General features: G+C 50.3%; 2 protein-coding genes across 2 annotated transcripts in view; both read left to right on the plus strand.

Annotated features, from left to right (window-relative positions):
- The window catches only part of LOC144762138 (solute carrier family 22 member 7-like), a 628,845-nt gene that overhangs the window by 106,594 nt on the left and 495,486 nt on the right, over positions 1 to 26,765 (plus strand). The window lies entirely within an intron of this gene.
- LOC144762140 (solute carrier family 22 member 7-like) overlaps positions 1 to 26,765 on the plus strand; it is a 299,847-nt gene that overhangs the window by 98,079 nt on the left and 175,003 nt on the right. Inside the window, exon 2 of the mRNA XM_078647287.1 lies at positions 25,058 to 25,161. Coding sequence (XP_078503413.1) covers positions 25,058 to 25,161 — 104 coding nt within the window. The remainder of the gene's footprint in view (positions 1 to 25,057; positions 25,162 to 26,765) is intronic.

The following is a 26,765-nucleotide window of genomic DNA, read 5'->3' on the forward strand; positions in this document are numbered from 1 at the left end:
AGGGGTGCGACGGCAATCCGATCCTCTAAGTATTCCACCCCGCATTCTTGGTGAACTATAAAACCTGCAGTCGATTGTGGTACTGATAAAATAGATTTTAAAAATGTGTCCTCTGCCACCTGTAACAACTTAACGTTCTTAAAACCCCATAAATCTGCACCATACATTGCTATGGAAACACATTTTGCGCGGTATACCTGTAACACTGCCTGTAACGGTTTTACCCCCAATTTACGGGAAAAACCAAGAACAGCAGAAATAGACCGAACAAAGGCATTTCTTTTCTCGGACAGTTGAGGGAGCCAGGTAGAACTTTCATCAAAAACCACCCCAAGGGGGGGCGTGGCCAAGATGGCGACCTAATTGGAGGCAGGTCTGCGTGGCTCCCTGCCCTAATTCCCCCATTGCCCGCATAAACACAGCGTTTTGCCCCCACATCGCTGGATTTCAAGGGGTCCTACTGTCCACTACTGCCAGGAGTACCCCCGGCGCAGCTGTGAGTCCGGTGGTGCCGCCCACGGCCCCGGGAACCGCCAGTTGACCCTGCCTGGGAAGGCCCCGGCCGACGGACGGGGGAGGTGCGGCTAGCGCCAAAATTGAGACCCCGGTTTGGGCCCGGGCGGACCGACTTTGGAAGCACCCGATAGCAGACGACAGGGGCGGAGGACGTCGGGCTGCCCCCCGTGGCCCCCGGACGGAGTGAGGGTCCAGGCACGGACCCGGAGCGCTGGGCTTCCGGCGGCAGATTGCAGAGGGAGCCGGGGACGCAGAGATCGAAGGCCCGTTTGGGCCTCTGAGCCGGGCAGCTGAGGAGACGTGGGAGCGGTGAGGTGACGCCCGGCCCCAGCGACACCGGGCGGAGACCGGAGCCTCCTGGGGGGCCCGGACATCATTGGCGGTGAGTGAGAGTGGCTTGGGAGCTCCCGCGCCAGGGCCCCGTGGGGGCCAGACGAGCCAGCGTGAACGGGGCTGAGCTGGGGTGTGCTCGGAGCCACCGGAGACGCGGGAGGCGGCCACGACGTGGGGGCCCTGGAGAGACGCCGGTGCCGCATTAGCCCCTGACGCGGCGGGGCCGCCTGCGGCCCCGGACACTGCCGGTTGGCCCTGCCTGAGAGTGTCCTGGCCAGCTGCCGGGTGAGGAGCGGACGGCGCCAAAATCGAGGCCCCGGTCTGGGCCTAGGCGGACCATCCTAGAGGTGCCAGGCACTTGCAGACCGTATCGGAGGCCACCGAGCTCCCTCCCTCAGCTCCCGGCCAACGTAAGGAAGCGGGGTGCTGGCCTGGAGGGCTAGGCTCCAGGCGGCTAGCAGCGGAGAGCGCCGGGAGCGCGAAAATCGAGGGCCCGGTCTGGGCCTAAGTAGCGGGCAGCCAAAGAAGCATCGGGTTGCTGGACTCCTTGCCTAACCAGGGCCTGAGGGCCGAGATCGGAGACACGGAGCTGGTCTCACCTGCAGAGTGCCTCACTGCTGCTGTTGGTTGGTCCTGGCCCCCCCCCCCTCCGGTCTGGGCAGACGATCCCGAGACACACAAATACCAGCTGGCACGATCCAAGAGGCATAACGAGCTGGCAGTGGAGGACGAGACCGGTGGAGGTCCTAGGGGTCAACAAGGACGGTGAAGCCGCAGCGAGGGGGCGCCGGGATCGCCCGGAAGACGGGGGCCTGGAGTGGTGAGCTCGGACGCGGCGGAGTGGGGGGCTCTGAACCTTGGACCAGCAGCGGCTACACGGCTGGGGGCTGCATCGGGTGATCCTCTGTGCGGGCGACTACCGACAACGACCGCGCTGTTGGCCGGACCCCGCTTGGCCCGACACACGACCAGGAGACCCGACTGAGCACCGCATCATAGACGTGCCTGCGGAGACAGGGCACTCCACGATGGCAAACACTAACCGCAGAGGAGGCCGCTCCATCACTGACCTGCTGGTGAAGCAACCGCAGAAGGGAGACAAACCCCAAGCAACGTCGCCGGCGTCCACACCCGCCACCAGCAAGAGCAGAACCCAGGAGGAAGCACCAGTCACGAGGTCCTTCCTTGAATCCCTGTTTGGCGCACTGCGGGAAGACTTCCAGACCCTCAAACAAAGGGAGCTGCGCAGGGACTTGGATGGGCTAGGGGAAAGAGTGGCTACGATAGAAGACTCCAACCAGGTTCGATGTGAGGAATTGGTACATCTCCAACAGGAGGTCCTACGACTCCGCGATCAGCAGTTGGACCTCTAGGCGCATAACGAAGATTTGGAAAACCGCTCCCGGCGGAACAACATCAGGGTCCGGGGAGTACCATCGAAAACGGAAGGGAACAGTGTCACCATGTACCTCCAAGACCTATTCCGGGACATTCTAGGGGAGCCCGCGGACTTCCCCATCCGCATTGATCGGGCACATCGTGGGGGCCTACGGCGCAGAGCCCCCGCCCCTCCCCCCGACATACTAGCTTTCCTCCCGGACTTTCCACTCAAAGAGAGGATTCTTAGAGAGGCACGCCAGTCTCAGCCTCTCCGCTTCAGAGATGCATCTGTGGAACTCTTCCAGGACCTCTCTATCATAACACTCCAAAAAAGAAGGGAATTCAAGATTGTCACCACCTTCCTGAGAGACAAAGAGGTGCCCTACTCTTGGGGTCACCCGTTTCGGCTCATCTTTCGGTGGGATGGCACCCTTCACCAGATGCGTTCCCTCCAGGACACCTGCGCTTTACTGGGGATCGAGCTGCCGGAACAAGACCACAGCGACGACACTCATACGGAGTCGTCACAAGAGCATCAGTCGCAGTCCCGACGTGAAGGCTGGCAGACAGTCCGCAGACGGCGACAACACAAGCCACGCGCACGTCCGGACCAGAAAACGATCGCCGAAGAACACGCCGCCACAGTCAAGGAAGTGGCGAAAGACACCTCTGGGCCTCCTTAGGTCACTCACAGCGGGAGCATACATGGACAGTAGCAACACAGAGAGGGGTGGGGCGGGGAGCCACAAAGGTCGCTGATACCACGTCCCCTGTCCATATTTTGACTCCAACAGGTTTGGGTCTCTCTTGACTTTGGTCACTCTACAGGTCTACTCTCCATTTGACTGACCTGGGACTATGATGTTTACTTGGGTTTCATTGGTTTGGTTGGGGGGGGAGCAGGGGGAGGGTCTTGGCAGGGGGAGGATCGGCCCGGTTGGGGGTGCCGGGGAGGGCTCATTTTTGGGGTTGGGGATTGGGACGGGGTGGGGGGTGGGACCTCCTTGTCCACTAGTGCTGAGAGGATCTGTTTTCTCCCTTTACTCTTCTTTCTTATCGCACTGTTTGGCTCCATGCATAGTGCACCTGTCCTCACAACATACCCGGGAGGACACGGCCCTTGACAGTTCTCTCACTGAATGTGAGGGGGCTTAATAATCCGAACAAACGCAGGGCAGTCCTCTCTTTTCTGCAGAACTCGCAAGCTGACATCTGCCTCCTACAGGAGACACATCTGCTGCCCACAGATCACCATAGGCTTAAATCCCGCTTCTTCCCAGAGCAGTTTTTCTCATCGGCATCTAAGAAAGTAGCTGGGGTGGCGATCCTGGTTGCGCACTCCTTTAGGGGCAAAGTGTTGCAAAAGGAGGCGGAGATTAAGGGTAGGCTGTTAGTACACCGCTTCCTGGTAGCCGGACAGACATTGTTGATAGGCTCAGCGTACGCGCCTAATGACGGTCAGGAGCGATAACTACATTCAGCGCTAGAAGCTGCCACTGCCAATACCCATCCACACTTACTATTGGGGGGGACCTAAACCTGGTATTTCATAACACTGCGGACCGCTCCAATCAGCGCTTTGGTCAGGTAGGGGCGCTCTCCGCAGCGGGACATGCCCACCTTGAGGACCTGGGCTTAGTCGACCTGTGGAGAATCTCCCATCCCCGAGCTACGGCCTACACATACTACTCGGCAGCCCATAAATCATATGCGAGATTTGACTACTTCTTATGCTCTTCCCAGCTAGCAACACGCGCGCAGGGTGTCGAGATCCTTTCGGCCTCATTGTCGGATCACTCTCCAGTGGTGGCGTCCTTTCTGGTGCCGGATGCTCCCGGGCCGCAACGGCACTGGCGCCTGCGTGTCGGCCTACTGCAGAACCCGAACACGGTAGCGAAAATAACAACTGCCATCGACCTCTTTCTTGTTAACAATGCCAATGATGACACCTCCAAAGCCACTCAATGGGCGGCGCTTAAAGCTGTCCTGCGGGGCGAATTTATCTCGGTGGCCGCGGCTGACAACAAGGAGCGCGCTCAGAAGAGGGCTGAACTCACGCAGAGGGTGGCAGAGTTGGAGCAGATGCACCAACGCACGGGAGCATCCAGGGCCTGGCGCCAACTATGCGCGGAGAGGAAGATGCTCGCTGCCCTGGACCAGGATGTGGCGGAATTTGCAGCCCTGCGCCTAAAGCATGCCTACTACACCGGGGGGACCGCTGTGGGAAGCTGTTAGCGAGCAAGCTAAGGGAGCAGCGACAGCGGCAACACGTTCGAACAATTCAGCCTAATATCGGAGACCCGATTACTGAAGACGCGGCTATAGCAGCAGAGTTCGGTAGCTTTTATGCTGAACTGTACGAAGCAGATACGCTAGACCTGCAAACGGGCAGCGATTACCTAGATGGGGCGACGCTCCCATCCTTGAACGAAGCCCAAGCGAAGTTTCTAGATAGGCCCATCGGTCTGGAGGAGGTCATCTCGGCGATATCTCGCCTGAAGCTGGGTAAAGCCCCGGGACGGGACGGCTACCCTGCGGCTTTCTATAAGAAATTCTATCACCAGGTGGCCCCCATATTGCGCGATCTGTTTAACACCTTTGATCAACCCAGAGCAATTTCGCCGGAACTGTTGGAGGCCGCTATCTCGGTGATACCCAAGCCTGGTAGGGATCCGTCCAGGTGCGGTTCCTACCGACCAATATCTCTACTGAACATTGACCTCAAATTATATACGGGTATCATAGCCAGCCGATTGGGCCCATATATGCAACAACTGGTGGACCCTGATCAGGCTGGGTTCATCCCCCAAAGGCAGACCAGCGACAACACTAAACGTGTCCTCCACCTGATCGAAGCCGGCTCCCGGACGAAGCCGGGCTGCATGCTCCTCATGGTCGACGCTGAGAAAGCGTTCGACCGAGTGCATTGGCCCTATCTCGACCAAGCGTTAATGCGTTTCGGCTTCGGGACTGCTCTCAGAAACCGTATCTTTAACTGCTACAGGCAGCCTAACGCAACGGTCCGAGTGAACGGCCATACATCGCCACGCTTCCCGATTGGCAGGGGAACCAGGCAGGGCTGCCCGCTCTCTCCCCTCTTGTTTGCGCTCTACATGGAGCCTTTGGCGCAGCGGATTCGACAAAACCAGCTTATCAGGGGCATCCCCTTTGGTGGAGACATGCACAAAGTCAGCCTGTACGCAGACGATATTCTGCTGTCACTCAAGGACCCAATGCAATCCCTGAGGGCGCTTTTTATTGAGCTGCATAAGTTTGCCCTAGCCTCGGGTTTTAAAATTAACTTGGATAAATCGGAGGCATTGAATGTGTCCCTACCCCGGGAAGTGCTAGCAGAAGCCAAAGCCGAATTTGACTTACAATGGTCTACGTCCACTGTTCCATACCTGGGAGTCTTGCTAGCGCCCACGATACAGGCTACAGCGGAAGCCAATTATGCCAGACTTGGCGCGCGCCTAACCGAGACCCTCCGGAAGTGGAAGCATCTCACGCTGTCCTGGCTGGGCCGCATTGCTGCTATTAAAATGACGCTGCTCCCACAGGCCCTATACATCTTCCAGACGCTGCCGCTGCGTCCCCCAACAGGTTGGCTCCAGAAAACACAAGCTGATCTGTCGCGTTTTGTGTGGAACGGTCGCCGCCCCAGATTTAAGCACTTAATTGCCACGCTCCCCCCGGCATACGGAGGAGTGGGAATACCTGATCTGGCCCTGTACTTTCAAGCGGCGCAGTTACGTTCGCTTGTAGAGTGGTACCAGCTGGAATCCAGCAAACATTGGCTTTTTCAGGACCAAGCAGTGGCAGGCCGGACGCTCCAGGGGGTACCCTTCCTGCCCCGACGCGACAGGCCGCCCAATCTGTATGCGTCGTATGTCACCGGCACGGTCATGGAAGTATGGGATAAGGTGGCGGTCCAGGGAGATCTCACTTCTTTTCCCTCCCCGCTCACGCCGATATTTGACAACCCTGAGTTCACCCCGGGCCTGGATGCGCAGGCATTCGTGAATTGGAGGTCTACGCCTTGCCGGCAGATTGACCACATGTTTGATCTTCAGGGCATCCTCCCGTTCCAGAAGGTGAAGGAGGCCTATGGCATACCGGAGACGGACCGCATTCCCTACCTGCAGGTCCGACACTGGGTCTTACAGCCGTCGATCAAACCAGGAGCGCAGCGTTTTCTTACTCCCTATGAAAAATGGTTGCTCACGCGCACGTCGGAAAAGAAACTACTCTCGGATATATACCAGCACCTGCTTCTCACAAACAAATACACTTACAGCGCGAGCCAGGCTAGATGGGAAAAGGACCTGGGAAGGCAGCTCACGCGCAAGGAGTGGGAGGGGATCTACCACAGAGCCAGGCACTCGGCCCATCACTCAGGCCTCACAGAGACACTCACAAAAGCAGCCTCCTACTGGTATCACACCCCCGAACGCATACACCGCTGGGACCCCCACGTCAGTGACCGTTGTTGGAGGGGTTGTGGGCAGCTAGGCACATTGGAACACCTGCTATGGAGCTGCGAGCACCTGCAGACGTACTGGACTACTATCCTGGACCTGATAGACCTCCATTTAGACACCCAACTCCCCCGATTTCCTGCCTATGTGCTGCTGGGACTACCCAACGCGTTGATGTACCCACTGAAGTCTATGAGAGGGAGACTGATAGCGCTTGTGTTGGGGGCGGCGGTGCAAAACATTGTGGCTCGCTGGAGAGATCCGCAGCCGCCGATGCAGGTGGGTTGGCTGCATAGGCTATGGACCATTCTGGGAATGGAAAAGCTTTCCCTGACCACGGCGGGCAGAGGGGATGAATTTGCTGATCTTTGGCGGCCTTTCCTGACGCTTCTTACAGGGGAATACAGGGAATTGAGCTGTCCTAGATACCTGCGACTGCTACATCTCGCAGACACACTGCTCACCGAGCCTAAGACAAAACCCCGCAAACAGACACTCCAGACGTAGGGCTCCTTACGTGAGGCCCTGGCCACTGCTAGTGGGTCCTTTCGTGTTTCCTTTCTTCTACCTCAGCGGACAAGGGGGAGGGAAGGGGTGGGGGAGGGACGGTGAGGGGGGGGGGGTTTGTTCTCTTTTCAATAATGACTGCATTGTAGTTGCACCCGACTGCTTCCCAGTCTTTCAATCGCGTCCGGCCCAGTTGGGTTGTAGGCGACTTGCTGTGTTTAATTTGCATCATGGCACACCAGCACTAACCTATTCCCATTACAGTGGAGTGTCTTCAACTTCCTGTGCCTGCCCTTTGTGCCCACAGCCATGACGTGAGATTTCGTGTAGTTGACGCTAAGATCCAGAGAGGACATAAACTCATAAAAATAATTTAAAAGGCTTTGTAGACCTACTGAGGTGCACGCTATAAGTGCGGCATCGTCCGCATATAATAATGCGGGAAGGGGAAACTTGCCTGCCTTTGGGATGTCCTTACAAGCTGCTCCCAGGACACTGGCTAACTCATTAATGTATAAGGTAAATAATAAGGGGGCTAAAATACAACCTTGCCTGACCCCATTAGTTATACCTATCTTACCCGTGCAATTCCCCTTACGATCATATCTCACTGTGGCTGTGAGGTCTCTGTGAAGGTCAGCTAGAAAGTATACTATATTTTCGTCAATGCCCATCTTAAGGAGCAAGCCCCATAGCTTGGACCTGTTTACTCGGTCGAAAGCCGAGGACAGGTCCATAAATGCTATGTACAGGCAACCTTGCTTCGCTGTGGTATACTTTCCAATCAGTAGTTGGAGATTGAGGCTCTGATCTATCGTACTACGCCCCTTTCTAAACCCATACTGTAAAGCTGACAGGGTGTTTGTGTCCTCGAGCCAATCAGATAGTTCACACAGGACCACTCTGCCTAGAACCTTCACAGTGGAATCTATAAGGGAAATTGGGCGTCCAATACCCAGAGCAGATTAGCTTATAGACACTTTGGCCTCAGCCAAGTTTCTGAGCACATTTGACCTGCCAGCTGGCTACTGGCAGATCGGACTAGCTGATGATACAAAGCCCAAAACAGCATTTTATACCCCTAGTGGGCATTACAAATTTGTCGTGATGCCCTTTGGTTTGAAGAATGCACTTGCCACTTTTCAAAGGTTGGTGAATAAAGTCCTAACAGGCCTGGAAGACTATAGTGCAGCATTTCTAGGTGATATTGCTGACTTTAGTTCCACCTGGGAGGATCACCTGGTCCACCTGAGAAATGTTTGTAGGCCCTGCAGAAAGCAGGCCTAACTATCAAGGCTACTAAGTTCCAGATAGGGCAAATTCAGGTTGTATACCTAGGCCACCTTGTAGGTGGAGGCCAGATCCAACCATTGCATAGCAAAATCCAGACCATCATGGACTGGGTTGGTCCAACTACCCAGACTCAGGTCAGAGCGTTCTTGGGCCTGACTGGGTATTACAGAATATTTGTCAAGGGGTATGGATGCATTGTGACCCCCTGAATGACTTAACTTCCAAGAGAATGCCTACGAAAGTTCAGTAGACAGTTAGCTGTCAAAAGGCATTTGATGACCTGAAGAAGGCCATATGCACTGCTCCCAATCTGCAAAGTCCAGACTACTCCAAAGAATTCATTGTTCAAACAGAGTTGGGGGTAGGGGCTGTGTTATCACAAATGAATGATGAAGGTCAGGACCAGCCAGTAGCTTTTATTAGCAGAAGGCTGACCCCTAGAGAGAAACATTGGTCAGCCATTGAGAGGGAGGCCTTTGCTGAGGTTCTGGGCTCTGAAGAAGCTGAGGCCATTCTTGGTTGGCACTCAATTTACTCTTCAGACAGACCAAAAGCCTTTCTTCTGGCTAAAACAGATGAAGTGTGAAAACCCCAAACTTTTGAGGTGGTCCATTTCCCTACAGGGGATGGACTATACAGTGGAACATAGACATGGGAGTAACCAGGCGAAGGCAGATGGACTCTCCATATATTTCCACTTAGAACATGAAGACTCAACGGGTCAAGGTTAGTTTAATGTCCCTGCATTTGGGGGGGGGGGGGGGGGATTGTGTGGGAGAGTAGATCTGCTCCCTATGGTTACCCCCACTTTCTGCTGGTGTTTCATTGTTTTTCGATTTTAGTCTGGCTGGGGCCCTGCTATCCAGGACCCAGCCTAGCTGCTTCCTCTCTACTTTAGGTACACTCCAGTTTGGTTACTAGGGTACACTTATAAGTTCCTAGTATATGGTACACCATGCACCCAGGGCATAGGTACGCCAGAGGCCTACCAGGGGCTGCAGCATGTATTATGCCACCCCAGGAAGCCTTCCAAAATAACACCACAGGACTGCTACTGCAGCCTGTGTAAGGTGCTGCTGTATGCACCCCTTACTTAGATATTGGTTCCCTATATCTACCGTATATCACTACACATATACATCTATCAGGCCTTATCAATCCTGAAGGCAGGGTGCTGAGTTTTGTGTGAGAGGGTGCCCCTGCATGAGCAGGGCCCCTCTGCAGCCTTCGGAATCTATTCTCCGGGGTTGTTCTGTGATGCAGTCAGACCATATACTCTTAAGTGCATTATAACCTCGCGGTGAATGCTAACTTTTGAATGGCTGCAAAAAAACATGTCGTATTTGGTGTGAAACAATTTGGAATCATACCCCCGCCACCCCCAGTCCAGGCAGCACGGTTATGATTCCACCCTTCTAGAGGGAGAGACATGTACACACAGGTACACACGGTACCAGTTTAAAAGAACCCTGGCATCACAAAATGGATGCTGCTGCCACAGACACGAGTCTGGCCTCCTGCTGCTGGATGAAACTCCAGCAGGTGAGGTCTGGACAATAGGTTTCCTGTCCCAGGGAGGTGTCACCACCTCCCAGACAGTCGCTAGTGTATTGGGGTTGGGTGAGTGCACATTTGGTGCCCCTGTGCATAGCCCAGTTCAAACCGGTTGCAGGGGCTACCAGCCCCTGCTCTGGCGCAAAACTGGACAAAGAAAATGGGTGTAGCCACCCCTCTTTCCAGCCCCTCCCATAGGTGGGTCCCCAGAGTTTTTCCAACCCCTTCCTTGGATATAAGATAGGAGCCCCTGGCAACAGGACTTTAGATTACACCTGGACGAAACTCTGATACTGAATCCTGGAACTTCGATGATTTGCACGATGCTGGATGACTGAAGAATCTCCCTTGGAGTAAAGGAGACACTCCCCTGCTCGGCAGGCACCAAAGACACACCTGACAGGATTGCATCTCCAAAGCTCTTGTCGGACTCTGAAGTATTTGCAACACAGGAGGTAGATTTCCAGACTTCCCTGAGGCTGACCTGAGTCCCCAGCAAAGCTGAGACCCGCAGCCCTCGTGGGTACCGTGGAACCGGAACCCCTGGACACCGTGCACTTTTGCAAGTGCCTCAGCTTCTCGACGTTTCTTGAAGCTCTACATTAGGTTACTTGTAGCCCAGACCCCAAGCACCTTTTCCACTGAAGATTGCTGGCCTACACTCCACGAGTATTTTGTGAGCCTGCCCTTTGTGTTTTCGCTTGAGATACCTTCGCAACACCTGGTCTGTCAACTGGTGGGTCCCTGAGAAGGCAACTTTGACTTTCCTTGGGCTTCCCTGGTTGCTCAACCTGACTCTCCACCACTTGGTGAGTCCCCCAGACCTTGCTGGTCCATCCCGAAGTATCTATTCTTTTTCTGCATGGGTTGCTGTTGCCAAGGTTTGTTGGGTCCAATCCAGACACCGACATCGCAGTACTCGACATCCTTTGTGAGACAGTTTGAATCCAGCTCCTTGTTGCCATTGACACCTTGTGGCTGCAGAGTCAAGCTTCACCTCTACGCACCTGACTCACCTTCATCGGTGCGCATTCGTCTATCGTGCCCCTGGTCACTGGCAAGTGACCCAGACTCTGTCCCCTCTGCTTTCAGGTTCCTCACATCTTTGATCCAGGCTTGGATCACACCGGACACTTTTCTTCTCCACGGCACAAGCAGACGCCATTGAAATCAACAACGATTCCCGACACCAAAAGACACCTATGCACCCGGCTTCCCTGGGTGAGGTAACTCAACTACTCCGGGGCTCCCGTGGGTGTTGGCCCTAGAACCCCTTAAATCTAAAGGGGTTTGCTCAAAGTCCTCTCCTAAGTGTCCTTAATCTTTATGTTTCCAACCGTGACTTTCCCCATAGGAGATAACGGGCGATTCGCGGCTGTGTTCTCACACTGCACTCATCCCCCCGTGGGTCCCCTGTGACACTACCTTAGTTGGTTCCTTGTGGTCCCAGTGATTCTAGAGGCTCTAGGCCTTGTGTCTAGTCCAGTCGTGATTCTTATACCACTTTCCTAATATATGGTTTGGTACCCCCCGGGGCCCAGTGTATATTATGCTATTTACTGAAGTTCTGTTGCATTGAAATTGTGTACTTTGCTCTGTAATCTGATAAAGAGATTACTAGAGAGTGTTTAAAAATAAATACATATATTTTATATATATACCTTGTCTGGCTTTCCTTTCATTTGATCATTCAGGAGGTTCTGATCTGGTAAAACAAGCTGCTTTACATTCCTTCAAGACTTAGCCTGAAGGCTGCTCTCCATAGCTACCACTAGGATAGCTTTCAATAAAGGTTGCCTTAAACCTATCATCAATGAGGGTTGTTTGGACTGGTGCGAGGTGCCCACTAGAACAGTGGACACCATATGCCAGACCAACTTCTCACACACCGGTCATCTTTTCCCGCCGCCGCTAACGAGGGGGAGGCACCAGCATCGCGCTTAAAGCGCTGCCTCACCCCCCCCGGGGACTCGGGACGCTGCTGCAGAGCCTTCTGTGAGGGGGCTGTCACTGGGGGCACCTGAGTCTTCAACGGAGGGACCGTAGTCCCTGGGAGAACTGTTTTCCGAGCCCCGCAAGCCCGCACTCACCCTGGTGGGACCGCAAGTCCCAGGGTGCACCGGTCATCTATTATCGCTGCAGCTAATGAGGGGGAGGCACCAGCATCGCGCTTAAAGTGCTGCCTCGCCCCCCACGGTGCGGGACACGCGCGGGCGGTGCCCGAGCAAAGCTCAGGCCAAGGGTTGACCCGTCCTAGCCCGTCAGTGACAGGAAGAGGCAGGGCAGGGCCACCCCTCTTTCGTTTGTGGCCCAGCTGTGGAGTTGTGGATGAGACCTCCCTGAGTCTACAAAAATCCCCAAGGTACTGTTTACACTCTCTTGACCTTGTCTGAATGACCAAGTCATTGATAAGACTGCCTGATTGATATAGTCGGACTTAGTGCTTATTGTTTATTACTCCTTCACTTTGGTTGTTGCATTCTAGATAGTGCCCGCAAGACAAAATTAAATTTAGGCTAAGTCGGGTCCTAATACACGCGTTGGGAGAATTATTTTGTAGTGTAGTTCCTATATTCCCAATAGGCTCTGCGCATTGGAATAGTATATCCTATAGATTAGACGTAGGACTGAGGTTGACTAGGTCTCTATGGAATATACTAGACTTAATTGTGTGTGCCAGCTAGCTCCGAGGTCACTAGAAACTTTCTCGAATTCAACAGAAGGGATTCGTCTCTGACAACCGCATAAACATGACAACTTTGTTTCCCCAAGATAAAACGTATCTTCAGAGTCGTGGAAACAATAGATAAAGAATGTAGGGTTAGGTACCAATATGGAGTACCAGGACATGATACAACAGTATTGTTAAGACAGGAAGTAGGGTAAATGAGAAGTCAAATAGAGGATTTAACATCAATGATTAACCCCTTCGCTGCGGGGTGTTTTCCCCCCGCTGGGCGGGGGGGAGGGGGCCGCGCGCAGCGCCGCCATACTGGTGACGAGCTTAGCCCATCATGAGGAGCAGCGGAGCTGCCCTCATGAAGAGCTCAGCTCGTCACGGCCACACCCGTTTTTAGTACGTTCAGCACAGCGGGGAAATTAGCCCTGCGTGCGAAGGTTCCAACGGCCGTGACGAGCTCAGCTCGTCAGCAGTACCCATGAGGTTAAGCTACTAACATCCGTCCCATTGCAAAGTGGGGGTGAAAGGGAGAGTATGCTTACAGGGTGCTACTTCTGCCATTCAGGTAACATCTAGGGTCACACCGGTCACTGCCCCTCTAGTTAGAACAAGCATTGGCAAAGCCAATAGGTCTCGCCTTTGGGACCTTATAATTGTTTCGCCAGAGATATTGACTTGCCTGTGTCTTTAAGCTGTGCTGTACAGATGTCTGCAGCATGCGGAAAAGTTATAATAAAGAAATTTCAGAAGCATTTTCGTTACCTTATATATGACCAAGAAAGCATTATATACAACTGGATGACCATATTAAAAACAGTATTAACAATAAATAATGTCTTGAGTTTTTTTTGTCCTTTCAATGCTGGCACCTTCTATCTGTGCTGATTAGGCTCGACCTCAAAAAGGGGTCAGGGTCTTATTAAGAGAAGCGAAACACTCCCGCTGGGCCAGTAAAGATCGTGTTAGGCAGGAAACACTGTGGGGCATATTACCAACAACTAGCGATATTTATCGCTAAATGAGCTAAGCGACTTTTTTTTATCGCTGCCTATCGCTGGATATTTTAGCGGAGAAAACATGCTATTTGCAACGATTTTCTCCATTGCGCTAAAATATCCAGCGATAGCGGCGTAAAGCGAGAATATCGCTGAGAATACAGCGATATTCTCGCATTAGCGACGAAATGCTCTTAGCCATGGATAACATGGCTAAGAACTGGTCAGAGCAGGCGTTAGTTTTTGGTGATAGCGGGAATATTTCCATCGCTACGCCAGCCTTGTTAATAGCGTCGTTATCGACTGCTTTCAGACGCTAACGGGTTGGGTAAGCCCACTTTGCATGTCATTATCGATAAATATCAGTGACATGCAAAGCGGGCCCCCAACCGCTCGCTATCACCTAAAAGCTGTCGCTAACTGCTGTTAGCGACATCTTGATAATAGGGCGATCACATTTTTTCTGTTTAGCGTCCGAAAAAGGCAGCTAAACCGGCGAAAATTGCATATCGCCCCCCTTGATAATATGGCCCTTTGTTTTCAGTTTCTTGTTTTACAGAGAAGAGTTGGCAGGAATAAAGTTGTGCGGTGTTTCGATGGTTATTATTATTATTATTATGCGTTCTTATATAGCGCTCGATTACCCGTAGGCATCTCGGCGCTTGCCTTGGGAACCCGTCCTGGCTTTTTCCCTGTGAGATACCCGTACTGGGCATCCCCAAGGTGAAAGCCAGGCATCCCGCCGCGGAGGGGGGGCGTAGTGGAGATTAAGCAGCTAATGCCCAGAGCTGCAGAGTGTGAACCCGTGATTCGAGTAGGCACCGAAACGAGAATTATCGAGTCTGTGGATATTTGGGCTCAAGACCCTGCCGCGTCGGGAATTGAACCCTGGTCCCCGGTCTGACCTCTGCTTCAGGGTCTGCCTCTTCTAACCAGTGAGCCACACTTCTCTTGTGTGTTCTGACATCAGCTCTCCCAGGGGCAGGAAGGTGCATGGTAAACTCGCAAATTAGCAAGCCCTCCTGGACCGGTTATGGTTTCAGTGAACATAAACCACTTCAAAAATATGAAAACCCAGGAAACGCTCGTGAACGTAGCACTCAGCAATAAGTGCAGGTTTTTGCGGCCTCTGGTGTCCTATTTTCAGATAACTAAAAATCAGTGCATTCACTGCTATCTGTAATAGGAAGCAATGTGTGCCGAGGTCCAAACAGATGCCCACAATGCTACAAATAACAAAGGGGCATATTAGCAACGGCCAGCGATCATTATCGCTGGCCGTGCTTAGCGATAATTAGATTATCGCTGGCTATCTCTGCTTTTTACCGCCCTGGTAGTGCGTAATTAACAACGCGTTACTCCAGGGAGATAAAAATTCCAGAGATAGCGGGTCGTATCAGAACAATCCACCCCCTATGTTAGGGGTGGCTAAGTCAAGAATTTAGCAGACGTTAGTTTTTGGAGAAAACAGCAGTTTTGGGAAGAGGAAATGTGCAATTTCCTCTTCCCAAAATCACTTATTCTAAGCACAGCTGCCAAAATCAGATAATCAGACTAGTCAAAATCGACTCGCGTACGCTCCAACTCGAGAAATACATTTAGGGGAATTGAGGTTTATGAAGAAATATGTGTAAAAAATGTGTAAGGAAATGTCTTTTTCAGTGCTGATGACGATAAGGCCAGCCCCCCCGAGTCTGCGGCTCTAAAGGGACATAGGTCTTTTCAGAGGTAAAAATAGGATAAATGTGCCAGACACAAACAGGATGTGCAGTAAGATGAGTCCTTGTGCAGGGCATGTAGTGCCCCTCTGCTCCTGGCACTGCTAGGCTGTTCAGGGAGCTATGTGCCGGTACAAAGGAGGGTCAGGGCAGTATTGGAAGATAGAAGAGCTGTGCATTGAGTTGGGACCCTGGATAGCAGAAGGATGCCCAGGGCACCTCGCAGCACCTCGCCACATAGGAGGAACCGCATAGGAAACATGTGCTGCTGGTGGAGCACCCGTTGAGCAAGCAGTGCTCGGCAGTGAGAGGTGCACAGCTGAAAGGCAGTGGCAGGTGTGTCCTTGGAGGAGGGACCCCGCTCCGAGCGCGTGCCAATAACAGAGCATTCTTGGGCATCCGAGGGGTGCGGCGGGGCCTACACGGAGGAGTGTACCAGCTCAAAGCCCGTGCCAATAACGCAGAATGGGGCATTCTTGGGCATCTGAGGGGGTGCGGCTGGCCCTATACGGAGGAGTGTACCAGCTCAAAGTCCGTGCCAATAACGCAGAATGGGTGTGAGTGTTTGATTGGTTCAGATGCTCCATCCATCACCACCTCCTTTTGGCCACCATAAGTGTGGCTGGGTATGCTCAGACGTGAGTCCCTTGCTCACTTTGCCACTGGATTCAAGCAAGCCGGGCTGAAGACGGCTGTAATGCCAGAAACCAGTCCTCGGAAGCTTTTTTCCGGTCCAGGGAAGGCATGGCTTGGCAGTTCGGGCTGGACTGTTCCCATGAGGCACAGGGTCAGACTGATTTGCAAATAGCCATGTCTGAACTGCGGTGGCAGAGTGGGCTAAAGAACGGCGATGGATTAAACCCAGATCTTTTAACTGGGTGTGAGTGTTTGATTGGTTCAGATGCTCCGTCCATCACCACCCCATTTTGTACTGCTTTTGGCCCCCATAAGTGAGGCAGGGTATGCTCAGACGTGAGTCCCTTGCTCACTATGCCACTGGATTCAAGCAAACCGGGCTGAAGACTGCTGTAATGCCAGAAACCGGTCCTCGGAAGCTTGTTTCCGGTCCAGGGAAGGCATGGCTTGGCAGTTCGGGCTGGACTGTTCCCATGAGGCACTCGGTCAGACTGATTTGCATATAGCCATGTCTGAACTGGGGTGGCAGAGTGGGCTAAAGAACGGCGATGGATTAAACCCAGATCTTTTGACTGGGTTGTGAGTGTTTGATTGGTACAGATGCTCCGTCCATCACCACCCCCTTTTGTACTGCTTTTGGCCGCCATACGTGTGGCAGGGTATGCTCAGACGTGAGTCCCTTGCTCACTTTGCCACTGGATTCAAGCAAGCAGTGCTGAAGACGGCTGTAATGCCAGAAATCGGTCCTCGGAAGCTTGTTTCCGGTCGAGGGAAGGCATGGCTTGGCAGTTCGGGCTGGACTATTCCCATGAGGCACAGGGTCAGACTGATTTGCATATATCCATGTCTGAACTGGGGTGGCAGAGTGGGCTAAAGAACGGTGATGGATTAAACCCAGATCTTTTGACTGGGTGTGAGTGTTTGATTGGTTCAGATGCTCCGTCCATCACCACCCCCTTTTGTACTGCTTTTGGCCACCATAAGTGTGGCAGGGTATGCTCAGACGTGAGTCCCTTGCTCACTTTGCCACTGGATTCAAGCAAGCCGGGCTGAAGACGGCTGTAATGCCAGAAACCGGTCCTCGGAAGCTTGTTTCCGGTCCAGGGAAGGCATGGCTTGGCAGTTCGGGCTGGACTGTTCCCATGAGGCACAGGGTCAGACTGATTTGCATATAGCCATGTCTGAACTGGGGTGGCAGAGTGGGCTAAAGAACGGTGATGGATTACACCCATATCTTTTGACTGGGTGTGAGTGTTTGATTGGTTCAGATGCTCCGTCCATCACCACCCCCTTTTGTACTGCTTATGGCTGCCATACGTGTGGCAGGGTATGCTCCGACGTGAGTCCCTTGCTCACTTTGCCACTGGATTCAAGCAAGCCGGGCTGAAGATGACTGTAATGCCAGAAACCGGTCCTCGGAAGCTTGTTTCCGGTCCAGGGAAGGCATGGCTTGGCATTTCGGGCTGTACTGTTCCCATGAGGCACAGGGTCAGACTGATTTGCATATAGCCATGTCTTAACTGGGGTGGCAGAGTAGGCTAAAGAACGGTGATGGATTAAACCCAGATCTTTTGACTGGGTGTGAGTGTTTGATTGGTTCCGATGCTCCGTCCATCACCACTCCCTTTTGTACTGCTTTTGGCAGCCATAAGTGTGGCAGGGTATGCTCAGACGTGAGCCCCTTGCTCACTTTGCCACTGGATTCAAGCAAGCCGGGCTGAAGACGGCTGTAATGCCAGAAACTGGTCCTCGGAAGCTTGTTTCCGGTCCAGGGAAGGCATGGCTTGGCAGTTCGGGCTGGACTGTTCCCATGAGGCACAGGGTCAGACTGATTTGCATATAGCCATGTCTGAACTGGGGTGGCAGAGTGGGCTAAAGAACGGTGATGGATTAAACCCAGATCTTTTGACTGGGTGTGAATGTTTGATTGGTTCAGATGCTCCGTCCATCACCACCCCCTTTTGTACTACAATAAAACACAATGGAGCATTCATGGGCATCCGAGGGGTGCAGGCTCTGCAGCGATCCCTGCTCTCAGAAGAGTGAGCCTGCTCTAAGCGTGTGCCAATGACACACAACAGAGCATGTGTGGACATCCAAGGGGTATCTCAGCATAGGGTAAATGGCTGTACCATGAAGCAGAGCCGGCTCAGCAGTCAGGCGAGTCCTTGGGGGAGATGCTGCAGCCCAGGATGCAAAGGCAGAGCAGACCCGTTGCGCCAATGGTGGGGTCCAGCACAGATCGCATGGCTGCCCCAAGAGGAGCGGCAGGCCCTGAAGTGAGACGGGTCCTTAGAGGTGTGTCCCAGTAAAGGGCGCCAGGCAGTGATAAAGGTCACAGCAGGCCCTGCAGGCTCTTTATGTCCCAATTCAGGATGCCTGGCAGTGATGAAAGTCAGGGCAGGCCTTGCAGTGGCACCTATCCTTGGAGAATGCCCCACCGCAGCACGCCTGGCTGTGATAAAGGCCAGTTCAGGCCCTGCAGTGACACGTGTTCTGATCCCTGGCACAGAGCATCTGACAGTGGCACCGAGCAGGCGCTGCACAAGGCAGAATGAGCCATGTAGTCATGTTGCTACACCCACCACAGCACTTGGCAGAGGAGAGCGCGAGCTCTATTGCGAGGTACATCCTTGGACCTCCGGCAGAGAGCGCGTGACGGGCAGTGGCACAGAGCAGGCATAAGGCGTCTCCGAGAAGGAGTGCCATGGTAGAGGACGGCTGGCAGTGACACACGGCAAAGCTGGACCTACAGTGGCATGTGTCCTTGGCAGGCTGCTTCAGGCGAAGGGTGCCCCAGTACGTATCGCATGGTTGTATTTTAAAATGTAGGCAACGGCAGTAAAGGACAATGAAATATCACACACACCTCCAAAAAATGAATGTAAATGTGCCAAAGAACAGTGTAGGTTCACGTGCTGTCTCACAGTATATCCACAGCAGAGGCAGCGAAATATCACCACCCAGCTTCTTGTGAAATGTTTACTCCTAGAGCGTTTTGCTGTCCGGATACAAGCGCAGGCATGCTAATTATAACCAGATGCCCCCTGCACGTGCTGCTGGCTCCCGAGAGCAAAAAGCTCTGGGAGCAAACATTTCACAAGAAGCTGGGACCTCCACACGCCTTTGGCCAATTGCGTACTAAAGCCAGACGCAAAGGCCGATGGCGTGTGAGCCCCACATGCACAAGCTTTTACAAAAGCTGACATGTTTGCAAGAGGTCGTTTTCCTAGTGCAGCGCACGCGCTGCGCTAGGCTCGACCTAAAAACTACTACAGACAGGGTACCACCTAGTTTGTGCAGGACCAGGATTGATAACACGAGGTCCCCTCCAGCGAAGTCCAGACACACTTTACACTCCACTGTAATCAGTACTAACGAGGGCTCCGACAGTGTATAACGGAAATATTGGACCACAAGCAAATCAGACACAGGCAGGAAACAACCTTCACAACACAACTTTTATAACGCACTACTATTACAACAAAACTTTTACAACGCAGCATCCTTTACAACGCATGCCATTACAACGCAACCATTACCACGCATGACACTACAACGCATACAATTACTACTCATGTCATTACAACGCAGTCATTACAACGCATACCATTACAACGCATACCATTACAACGCAGAGTACCCTTACACTATCCAACACTTATCCTACTGTTGCACCCCCTGGAGTTAGAATAGTAATTTTTACCCCTACACTATCCAACACTTACCCTACTGTTGCACCCCCTGGAGTTAGAATAGTAATTTTTACACCTACTCTATCCAACACTTACCCTACTGTTGCACCCCCCTGGAGTTAGAATAGTAATTTTTACCCCTACACTCTCCAATACTTACCATACATGCAATGTAATGGTATGCGTTGTAATGGTATACGTTGTAAAGGTAGTATGTGTTGTAGTGGAATGCGTTGTAAAGGTAGTTTTCAGAAAATTTGCTGTAATGGCATGCGTTGTAATGGAATGCGTTGTAAAGGATGTTGCGTTGTAAAGGTATGCGTTGTAAAAGTATGTGTTGTAACGTCATACATCCGACACAGGCTGGGCAGTTACATAGGCAACATGACCACCAATCTATTAACTTACCCAGTACTCATAGAATCTTCATTTTGAACATACCCAAGCTTCATGTAACCAAAAGCTCTGAAAACGACGATTCCCTAATAAATAAAGATATTCACTGGATACGGCATGTCAGGGGATGCTGATCAGTGATAAGGGAAGACATAGCAAAAACTCGTAGGTTGTCCTCATTAGCTCACCACCTGGATTGCATTGAGCTCATTATGACTGAGGCAGACTTGGCAGAAAATCTATTTACTCTAGAGTTTCGTACGAGCCCGCCAGGCACACTCTTCCAGCCAAAGGCTATCTAGTATGAAGGGAAACTCTAACTTAGAAAACGTTGATTGACTAATGGAGAAACCGCCCATAATTAAGATATATAGGCTGTTAGATTGGCTAGGGGTGCACACTGGAACATGGACATATATAATGTCTATGTGAGAGGCACCAGAGGGGAGAAGTCAGGAGTTTTGGCAGCTCTTGACGATCTTCTTGATACTAGCCAGGATGACGCGAACATCATAGTCGCGGGGGACTTTAACGCGACGTTCGAGCCACTAATGAGTGAGGAGGGCCATTTATCAGAAGAGGAAGACATTAAGTGGGGTATCCCAAAGCTGGAGCTTGACCCCATACAAAGATGGTCCGACACGGTTATTCAAATTAATTCTATTTGTATGGAGAAGGGATTGCGGGCAACCAATGGCCGCACACCCTCAGACAAAATGGGGTCTAACACTTTTGACAGTGGTTATCGTGTTAGTAGGATAGACTACGTATTAGTTAGTTTAACACTTTGGTATGCTGTTAAGGATATGAGGGTTGAAGATAGATTAGAAAGTGACCATAACCCTTTGTGTGTGGCCTTGGAATTAATAAGGCATAAGACTCCTATCAAACCACGAGATACACACCCCACCATTGACGTCGTTCCACTAATGACATGAGGCGTCTTAAATGGGCTATGATACATGAGTTACCTGAAGTATTAGCTAGCATTGAAAAGGATATGGATTATGTAATAAGTGAACTCCAGGTTAGTGTAGCAAATCCATTGGCCTTAGAGCAACCCACCTGTATACTCAACAAATTATTTGCCCAGCTACATACGTATTTTATTAAAAAGGGCAGAATTAAAAAGACTGGCATACCAAAAATACAGACCTGGTACAACAGTGTAAAAAGGCGCGTGCAGCTTTATGTGAGGCTATTAAAGAAGGTGTCCCAATAGTGGTACGAGCAGCCAGGGATACTTATCCGGGTGCCCAAATAAAGGCAAAGAAAGAATGGGACGATAAAAGATGAGAGGATCTTAGGGAGGCATGTGCTAGGAAAAACCCTAAACAGTTTTGGAACGTACACAAATGGGATAGAGGTGGGCAGGCCTGTCAGCCCCAAAATCATGTTTCACAGTCGGAGTGGGTAAATTATTTTAACCCCTTTGGTGCTGATGACGGCTCCCGGTCGTCATCAATTACGGTGGGCGTGTGCTGATGACCGCCGGGAGCCGTCATGACCACGCCCGCGATCGGAATGTGCCGCACAGGCGCAGAATTTCGGCCGCAGTCAGGGGGTTAAACCCCAATATGCCTCAAACGAGCACGAAACAGAGGGCAACATCACTAAATACTTTATCAGGATGCAGCCTTTAGCAAGGCAGAGGTTGAGGTGGCACTTACATTTATATTGGCTGAAAAGGCACCAGGTCCGGAGGGAATCCCTGGGTTTGTATTCCTCTATGATAAGGGTAGATGGTGTCTGTATATTCGATTATTTACAAATGCCATTGCCCAGGGTGCGCCGGTCCCCGCCTCCTGGAAAGGAGCTGAAATTATACCAGTGTTTAAGAAAGGGGACAAATTGTGCCCAGGGAATTACAGGCCGATCAGCTTAATAGATTCTTTACAATCGGTAATGGGGAGGTTGGTGCTCAACAAAGTCCAATGTTGGATTGATGAGTTTAACGTTCTATCGCCATTACAAGCAGGGATTCGAGCTTTTACTAGCGCTATAGAACAAGTGTTTTGGTTCATCTTGCTTTATTGGAAAACGATGACTCTGGGTAAGAGTAGTTTGTAAGCCGTTTTTGTTGACCTTAAGTCAGTATTTGATCTTGTACCACGAGCGAAACTATGGGGGATAATACAGGAAATGAGGATACGATCCGAACTATTGACACTCATTATCAGGATGCATGAGGACAATAATGGTAAAATTCGATGGGGTATGCAGGGCGAAGTTACTGAGTCTTTCCCTGTATAAAAGAGAGTACGTCAAGGATGTGTGATGGCCCGACACTAATTTCTTTATACATCAATACAATAGTGAACGTTATGCGATCTATCCCCACGGATGCCCCGACACTAGCAGGCGAAAAAGTCCCCATACTAATGTTTGCAGATGACACATTGATCATTTCCAAGATGCCAAGTGGCCTCCAGAGAGCCTTAACAATTTTTGATGAGCTCTGCTCGAGGCGTGGCTTGGAGGTTAATGTGTCAAAAAAGAAATTGATGGCCTTTAACCCGCATAGGGCCTTCAAGCGGGGTATTAAAATGAACAATCTCCTGCTAGAGCAAGTGAAGGAGTTTACATACCCAGGGGTAAACATCCAGGAGGGATTAAATTGGGCCCACAAAGGTTGACATAGCATCCCTATAACACCCGCAACTGGCGGGGGTGTTGCACAAGGAATACAATACCTCATTTTCCAAGACAATCAGCCCTGCAATCGAGATCTACAACATGAAAGTAATTAGCTCAGTCCTATACGGTGCAGAGCTTTGGGGGCACGAGAACTTACCTGAGCTCACACTTTCCGAAAATAGGTTCTTTAGGAAAATTACCAACTTACTACAGAGCACCCCGACATGCCCTCTACTGAATGAGCTTTGGAGGAAAACAATCGCAGGCACAGCTAAGCCACGTCCCCTTTTGTACCGGCATTGACTCTGGACTGCTCCAGAGCTTGCAGTATACGCAACTGGTTTCCTAGACATAATAAGGGCAGACACATCACATCGTATAAAATGGCTGAGGGATCTTAGAGCTATTATATCAAGTATCAGCATGAATATGCTGTGGGTGGACCCAACACATTCTACTTTTCCCCCAAAAAAGATTTTGAAAGAAAACTATTGGGATATGGTACAGAATAATACACTGAGAATGTGTGAGTCTTCCTCTCTAACAGGGTTATTCCTGAATTGTAAACCTACCCCCAGGCTGAAACAATACTGGGATTTTATTACAAAGTCCCGTGAGTAAAAAACTATATTTCCAGTTTAGGGTGGGTACATTGCCACTAAAAGTTTTTACCATTAGATGGGTTAAACTTAGTGATGATTTGTGTCCTGTATGCCAGATTAGTAAAGAAACATTTACTGTTTGTCTGTACTGGATACAATGCCCCACGCCGTGTCTGGCTGACACCAATTTATAAACTCCTAGGAACAAGAAGGTCAAGCGAAGCTGAGAGAATCCTAAGTTCTGATACAACAGTGGTTATTGACATAGCAATGGCAAAATACTTGGGGTGGGCGTGGGCAATAAGATCACGCCTACTTGATTAAGCATCAGACCAAAAGAGATAGTGTTTTGCTGTAGTGGATAATATGCGGAATCAACTGCCTTTTCTATATCAACTATGCCTTGTAATTTGCAACTCACAATATTTTACAATAACAAAGTATTTTATTATAATAATTTTTAGTGTATTTCTACAATGCATATAGTGTTTTTATGGTGATCCTATTTACCTACCCATTTCGGCGTGTAGCATATTTTATCTGATGTTTTATGTAATTGTTTTAGATGTATTTTGCATGTGCTTTTATGACTTTATACGTCGACTCAAGCTTTTTGGAACTAGAACTGGATAATTATTCCAGTTGGAGTTGGTCTGATAACCATGCATTATTTTATGGGAGTAGGAAAGTCACAGTGTCCTCTTGGGCCCAGTTGAAACTCAGAAGAGCACCGCAGGAAGGTAGTGGGCAGATTCATGGCTAACACCCGTTGTGTTTGAGTGTAAATCCTTTAGACCTCTTTGTAAAAGTATTAACATGCGGCATGTGGACTAGGTATGTTCTTCACTGTGTGTTAACGTGTGGGGCATGAACCGGTCTCTTTAGGGATAACCGATCCTAGCGAACGAGTATAGGGAGGTGAACGTACCTGTTTTAACGCATGAATGCTTGGAGGTAAGGGGCTCTACCAATGCCTTGTAATTTGCAACTCAAAATATTTTACAATAACAAAGTATTTTATTATTATCATTTTTAGTGTATTTCTACAATGCATATATTGTTTTTATGGTGATCCTATTTACCTACCCATTTCGGTGTGTATCATATTTTATCTGATGTTTTATGTAATTGTTTTAGATGTATTTTGCATGTGCTTTTATGACTTTATACGTCGACTAAAGCTTTTTGGAACTGGAACTGGATAATTATTCCATTTGGAGTTGGTCTGATAACCATGCATTATTTTATGGGAGTAGGAAAGTCAGTGTCTTGGGCCCAGTTGAAACTCAGAAGAGCACCGCAGGAAGGTAGTGGGCAGATTCATGGCTAACACCAGTTGTGTTTGAGTGTAAATCCTTTAGACCTCTTTGTAAAAGTATTAACATGTGGCATGTGAACTAGGTCTGTTCTTCACTGTGTGTTAACGTGTGGGGCATGAACCGGTCTCTTTAGAAATAACGGATCCTAGCGAACGAGTATAGGGAGGTGAACGTACCTGTTTTAAAGCATGAATGCTTGGAGGTAAGGGACGCTACCAATGCAGAGGCTTTAAAGGGCACGTGGAACTAACCAGCACAGCATGAACAATCCCTGACTGATATCAGCGACTAACACTTGTCCCTACCTCTCTCTTTCAGTGGGACCTCGTGTGCGAGCAGAAAAGCCTCAAACAAGCCTCATCCACCTTCTTCTTCATCGGGGTCACGGTGGGAGCCATTGTGTTTGGTTACTTGTCAGACAGGTACAGTGTGCATTTGTTGTTTCATCATTTGTTTATGTTCCGTCCCATGCTGAGGGTAGGTGTTGTACATGGAGGAGTCCGCTCTTGAAGGCTCTCTGCTCTCTTCCTTCTGCCATGGCTCAGAAGATCTGAGGATGGAAGCTGAGCCGACAGAAGTTCAGGAGATGGTGGTGTGGTGGCTGGTGACAGTGTAAGAACTGACAATTCAACGAGAGAGCGGTTGTTAACTACAGCCTACTAACACAATACTAGCTGACCATGAGTGAGTGGGTGATGTCCCAGCACGCGATCTTACTTAAGTGATTAACTGAATTGATAAGTCTGGATGAACCTCATTCTCCTTCATCTAAGGTCCACACACAGGCACATTCTTTCGCAGTTCGAAATTTGAGGTCAGGTTTGAGTAAGTTGTGAAATGGCGAAGTAATATAGACTAATTAGTGCAATCACATAGAATGAAGAGTCACTTAGGTTTCAGAATAGATCACACTACAGCACAAGATACATTCATACAAACTACACAGTTCTAATTCTTTATGTGCCTTTGTTTTAAACTTACTTTTTTCCGTTACAATAGCAATGTTTTAAGCATGACCTGTATACAAGTAGTACTATAGATGGGACTCTGGACAGACAGCACCACCTCTTGTAAATGGCACACAATAAAAACCATGAGGGTACACACACATTTCATGCGTTGACTGCATCCACTTAACATGTGATTTCAATAGTTATTATAGGTAAAATGTGGCACTTTTATAATATTTAATATCCACTTATATTAGAATGTTTCATATTAGTAGATAAACAGAGAAACAGGGGGCGTACTGTGCCCACTTTAAGGTACCTTCAAACACATATTTCTTTTATAACTTCTAAACTCCTAGAAAAAGTTACTTGTTTCTAGCCAGACCCACAACACAATACAAAACAATGCTAGTTCAGCACATTGGCAACTAGGGAGTAGCTACCATTAGAGCAGCAGGTGCAGTGGCACTGGCCCCAAAGGTGTGATTGGACCATTGCAGCCAGATGATTGCATTTTTATTACCCATTTGGGATCAGGGCCACCATTTCCTTGCTCCATTTGGGCCAGTAGCACCCTTGCTACTCCACTGAGTGGTAAACCAGGCACACATGGTTGATTTGTGATCTCTGCAGTACCTGGTACAAGTTGATGCTCCTAGAAAGAGGGTTCAATTTTCCAATTTTGAAAATATGTTTACCCCTGAATGTCTCCTGCATTAGATGCATGCATGGCTCATTGGACTGCCAGTCTTCAAGGACAGATCGGGGACAGTGAATGGGTGATAAATTTCCTGACTATCCAGACAGAGAAGGACTGAGGTAGGCATATTTTAAATCAGCAGAAACTATACGATAGCAGTGTGGGTCATTCGATGTCGCACTCGTGTATCGTCCTATTATTGAATGTCCTGCCTCTGCTCAACCTTTCGTGCCCCACGGCTTAGAAGACACAGACAATGCAACACCAAACAAGACAAATGAAAATGAGAGTACAGAGAATCATAAATATCACTCAATTTAGAGAATTAGGAAAAGTTCCATAAGAAAAAGAAAAATGCTGTAACAAAATGTGTTCA

Source organism: Lissotriton helveticus, chromosome 6 (genome assembly GCF_964261635.1).
Source record: "Lissotriton helveticus chromosome 6, aLisHel1.1, whole genome shotgun sequence".
NCBI classification, from domain to species: Eukaryota; Metazoa; Chordata; class Amphibia; order Caudata; family Salamandridae; genus Lissotriton; species Lissotriton helveticus.